At 36.9% G+C, this 5,069-nt stretch overlaps 1 protein-coding gene across 1 annotated transcript; it reads right to left on the reverse strand.

Annotated features, from left to right (window-relative positions):
- Positions 1-948: 948 nt before the first annotated feature.
- Positions 949-1,997, reverse strand: LOC107061593 (glycine-rich cell wall structural protein 1.8-like). The gene has a single exon (XM_015311104.1). The coding sequence runs from the start codon at positions 1,974-1,976 to the stop codon at positions 1,203-1,205; it is 774 nt and encodes a 257-aa protein (XP_015166590.1). The 5' UTR covers positions 1,977-1,997; the 3' UTR covers positions 949-1,202.
- Between the last annotated feature and the right edge of the window lie 3,072 nt (positions 1,998-5,069).

Genomic DNA, 5,069 nt, shown 5'->3' on the forward strand with positions numbered 1-5,069 from the left:
TGATTGGATTCTTAGTAAAATAGTAACATTTTACTCCTAAAACGTTACTGTGAGTAACGTTTAACGTTTTAAATTTGAAGGATTTGATTCTGCATTTGCAGGGTTGACGTGATTGGATTCTCAATAAACGTTATTGTGAGTAACGTTTTACACCTAAAATGTTACTCACAGTAACGTTTATTCATTTAACGTCGTCAGCTCCGTCAGTTTTTGTCCGTTGAATTTTTAAAATAAAAATAACCTAAAACGTTACCATGAAGTACGTTTATACTACTTTTGTAAAAAATTTAAAAAGCATATTAGTTTGGTGAATTGGTTTTTAAAATAGCTTATTTTGGTCAAAACTTCGTAAATATTAGGTGATTTCTTTCTATCTGTTTTATTATTGGTGGAGAAAGTTATGTTATATTTCTTGGTGAAAAATGATAGATATCTTATAGAATAAATTGAGTTGCGGAATAGTACCACAGTTATTAAAAAAAATCAAAATCTATACATGAGTAACAGAGTAAGCACTCTGCTTTTGTGCTGCTCAACACACTTAGCAGATTGTGGAGCAAATCATTTTACTTTGTTTTGCGTAATGTGCTTCGTAGATGTAAGGATAGGTTGTATTATGGTTTTTTGCTTTGGAGGTTTTGGTTCTCTGTCCCCTCGTAATATTTTTGCTTTTAAATAAATAAAGCAGGGGTCTACGTGAATTAAATCTCCGACCTCATGGCAGCAAGAAAAGGCTATTTTGTGCTATATTTCGGTGATATATTTCCTATCGAGACACACATATTTATACATTTCAACACAATTTAACTTTAGTCATTCCAATTCATCCTTAATGAGGAGTTCTTATAACTCACAAATGTGATGACATATAGTACATGACTTAATAGTGATAACTATATAATAAAGCATGCATGCATGCAATGTCTGGAGAACGTACGCAGGAATTTGCCAAGCCATTTTCTTACATTAAATGCACCAAATATATTGTGCAAGACATCATTGTTTAGACATCTTTCTTACATTAGAATATAAAAAACAAATGTACACATATAGCTTAAGAGCATTTCTCTTGCTGCAACAATTTTAATTTGCTTTCAAGCAATAGACCTCTTATCACAATTTGATCATGTTATTTTTTAATAGTATTGTAGATAAGAATAGGAAATCATATAGTGTTTGCAAATTGTGAAGAGAAAAAGTTATCAAGGGGCATAGCCACCACCACCATGTCCGGATCCACCCCCTTCACCACTACCATATCCACCTGCATGTCCACCCCCTTCACCACCGGCATAGGCTCCTCCACCACCGGCTCCACCTCCACCACCGCCACCGTATCCTCCTGCACCACCACCAGCACCTTCACCACCTCCGTATCCACCGCCTGATGCTCCACCAGCTCCTCCTGATGCTGAACCACCTCCACCACCATATCCACCGCTTTGTGCTCCACCAGCACCATATCCGCCACCACTTCCTGCTCCTTCACCTGAACCATGTGCTCCACCACCACCGGCTCCACCTCCACTGCCGCCACCACCACCATATCCTCCTGCAGCTCCATGAGCTCCGCCTGCACCACCACCGGCACCTTCACCACCTCCGTATCCACCACCTGATGCTCCACTAGCTCCTCCTGATGCTGAACCACCTCCATGGCCACCTCCACCGCTTGGCGCCCCACCAGCACCGTATCCACCACCACTTCCACCTCCTTCACCTGAACCAGATCCACCAGCATGTGCTCCACCAGCAGCAGCTCCACCGCCGCCATCACCACTACCTCCACCACCTTCACCGCTACCACTTCCACCGGCATAACCACCATGTTCACCAGCTACAGCTCCACCTCCACCGCCACCGGCATAGACGCCAACACCAACATCAAGACCAATAAGGGTTCTTGCAGCTGAGCATATTCCTATACTCAACAAAATAAAGAAAAATATGTTAAAAAATCTACTACTCTTCGCCATTGGAATAACAATTAAATATATTTCACAACCACGACTTATAGAATGCATGGAGTGAAAGCTATTTATAGATTTTTTTCCAAGGATAAGAAAAGCGCGTTTAAGCAAAAAGCGCATTAATGAGTAATATAATTCACTAACAGTACTATATCACAATTCACATGTTTGATTAATTTCATTTCATTTCAATTCTCAAATCCTGGCTAGTGTGCTTATTGTGCTGTCTCCCATATTCCATATCAAATATAACATATAACGGCTCCTACTTAAATTCAGCAATTGCATACGTACAATTCCAGCCCATCGATCATATCGTGTAACGAATTTGTTATATCATCGAGTTTACTTTTATCGGTTGCAACTGGTAATATATATCTTATTTCAGGATTATAAATCTCACAATAGATATATATCTTTTGAATATATCTTCGAACTTTGCACATAACAAAAGTTTAAGTGCATCAAACTGTCCTTTAATTGGCTTGGGTTCACGTTTTTTCATTTTAACGCGGGTATAAATAGTGTGTGCTATTGCAGAAACTAAAGAAAAAACACTAAGCTACACTACACTACTTGGGTGATTGACCTAATTAAGTTATTACTCTCAAGGTTTTACCTGGTGTGTGCTATTGTGAACTTATTGTTAATTTTTTGAATTTGTTTTAGCACGGTTGAAACCTATATGCTAATGTGAAAGTAATTAAGCATTATATTAATCAACTAGATTTTTTTGTTAAATCATGTATATTAGCTTAATTCAGGTTTAGCTAACACAGATCTGTAAATTTCAACATTAGGGATTAAATTGTGAGGTTTGTCCTATTTGAGATTAAAAACAATAAATCTCGATTGATTGATTACAAGGAATAGTACATAGTTGAGAGATAATTAGTATCACTGAAAATAAAATATGAGATATTGGAATGATTACGATTACATTACATCCACTAGAACAAATTTGTGCATTTTGATGAATAGATTATATAATTCTAAATGGATACTTCGGTCACTAATTCTGTACCAAAGGCTGCTGGCCTGCTTTTATATGGTATCCACAATCATATTTAATATTAATACATATGAATATAATTAGTTCCACATGCATGCAGGATAATTATCATTATTTATTTTCGTTGTAATCATTAGGTAGAAAATCATCATCAATTAGTGCAGAAAAACATAATACGAGAAGAAGAAATGACGATATCTGAGGAATAAGTATCGGCTAACTCTGTGCCAGTACAGTAGATGCAAGCGTACATTATCCGAAATAATTGGTCGTATAATAATAGTTAATCATATAGTACTGTTCAAGCTGATCAGGGTTTACATGAAAACTTACCGTTGTTGAAGAGTCCTCCGCCGGATTAAACAAAAAAGGATAAGTCTTTTTATATAGTTTTGGATAATCGATCTTTCCTCATAAACTAACTTTTAGAGTTGAGTTATACCCTCAATCTATTCTTTAAGTGTCTTATAAAGCCAAGTATGAACAAAAACTTGAAATTATTTGGAAATCACGAAGAATATGAATTTTCGACCTCTTTACTTAGCTAAGAGAGAGGGAGCTCACTCTCGCAACATGCAGGCATATCTCGTTGAATCAATCTTTTACGTGGCATCAAATATAAAGGATATCGAACCTGATAAAATCAACACATTGTGATATTAAACAATCAAACTGCTCCATTGATGAACCTTGAGTTCATATGAGAAAGGAGGAAGAAGAAGAAGATTCTGGAAAAGCTACATGTAGATTTGTTTCATTGAAAATGAATTAAAAAGTGAGTAACTATTACATCTGAATCTATATATATAGATAGACTAACTAACAGAATTAAAAATAGAATCTGACTTCTTGTAACTAACTCTAACAGTACTATAACAAACTTGTATGTAACTAATTTTGTGAATAGTTATATTCTCATCACCCCCCTCAAGTTGGAGGTAAGTGAGTTTACAGACAACTTGTTCAATAGTATATTATGCTTAACTCCAGTCAAGGCCTTTGTAAAGATGTCAGCTAATTGTGAATCAGTAGAAATGTGATGAAGTGTAATCAGGCCTTGCTGAAGTTTATCCCCTAAACAAAGTGGGCAATCGATTTCTATGTGTTTTGCCTTTTCATGGAAGCTAGATTTTTGGCAATGTGTACTGCAGCTTGACTGTCACAGAAGACCTGAATTGGCAAGGAGCAATTCACAGATAACTCTTTCAGTAACCTTTCAAACCATACCAGCTCACCTACTACTTGTCTCACAGCCCTGCTTCTGCAGAGGATAAAGAAACTGTGCCTTGTTTTTTAGACTTCCAACTGATAGGGCTATCACCCATAAGTACTAGATAACCACTGACTGACTTCCTTGAATCAGGACAGGCAGCCCAGTCTGAGTCACAATAGGCATTTACAGTAAGATCAGGCTTGTTCGAGATGAAAATTCCCATTGTAGGATCTTGTTTCAAATATCTCAGAACATGATAACCAGCCTTCAAGTGTGGTTCCCTGGGAGTTTGCATGAATTGACTGAGATGCTGCACACTATAAGCTATATCCATCCTAGTATTTGTAAGAAAATTGAGTTTCCCTATCAACTTCCTGTAATGGGTAGGATCAGACAATAATTCCCCATCTGTTGCCTTCAATTTGTCAGTAGAATCAAGTGGTGAGGTTGCAATTTTACAATTAAAAGAATCAAACTCCTTCAAGAGGTCAGTGGTGAATTTCCTTTGTGAAATAAGAACTCCATCAGGCCTGTACAATATTTCTAACCCCAAGAAGTAGTGCAATCTACCTAGATCTTTTATTTTGAACTGATCATGTAAAAAGGATTTCAAAGAGTTGATTTCCTCCAAGTCAGTTCCAGTTAAGATCACATCATCTACATATATGGCAACAAACACTAAAGAATCTTCCTTTCTCTTAAGAACAGTGAGTAGTCACTATCTGAATGTATGTACCCTCTTGAACAAAGACTGCTGGCCAATTTTTCATACCATTGTCTACTGGCCTGCTTCAAGCCATATAATGATTTCTTCAATCTGCCCACCATATTTTGACTGTTCACTGCAAGACCTTGTGGTAATGTCATATACACT

This window comes from Solanum tuberosum, unplaced genomic scaffold, assembly GCF_000226075.1.
Source record: "Solanum tuberosum cultivar DM 1-3 516 R44 unplaced genomic scaffold, SolTub_3.0 scf00144, whole genome shotgun sequence".
Classification (NCBI taxonomy): Eukaryota; Viridiplantae; Streptophyta; class Magnoliopsida; order Solanales; family Solanaceae; genus Solanum; species Solanum tuberosum.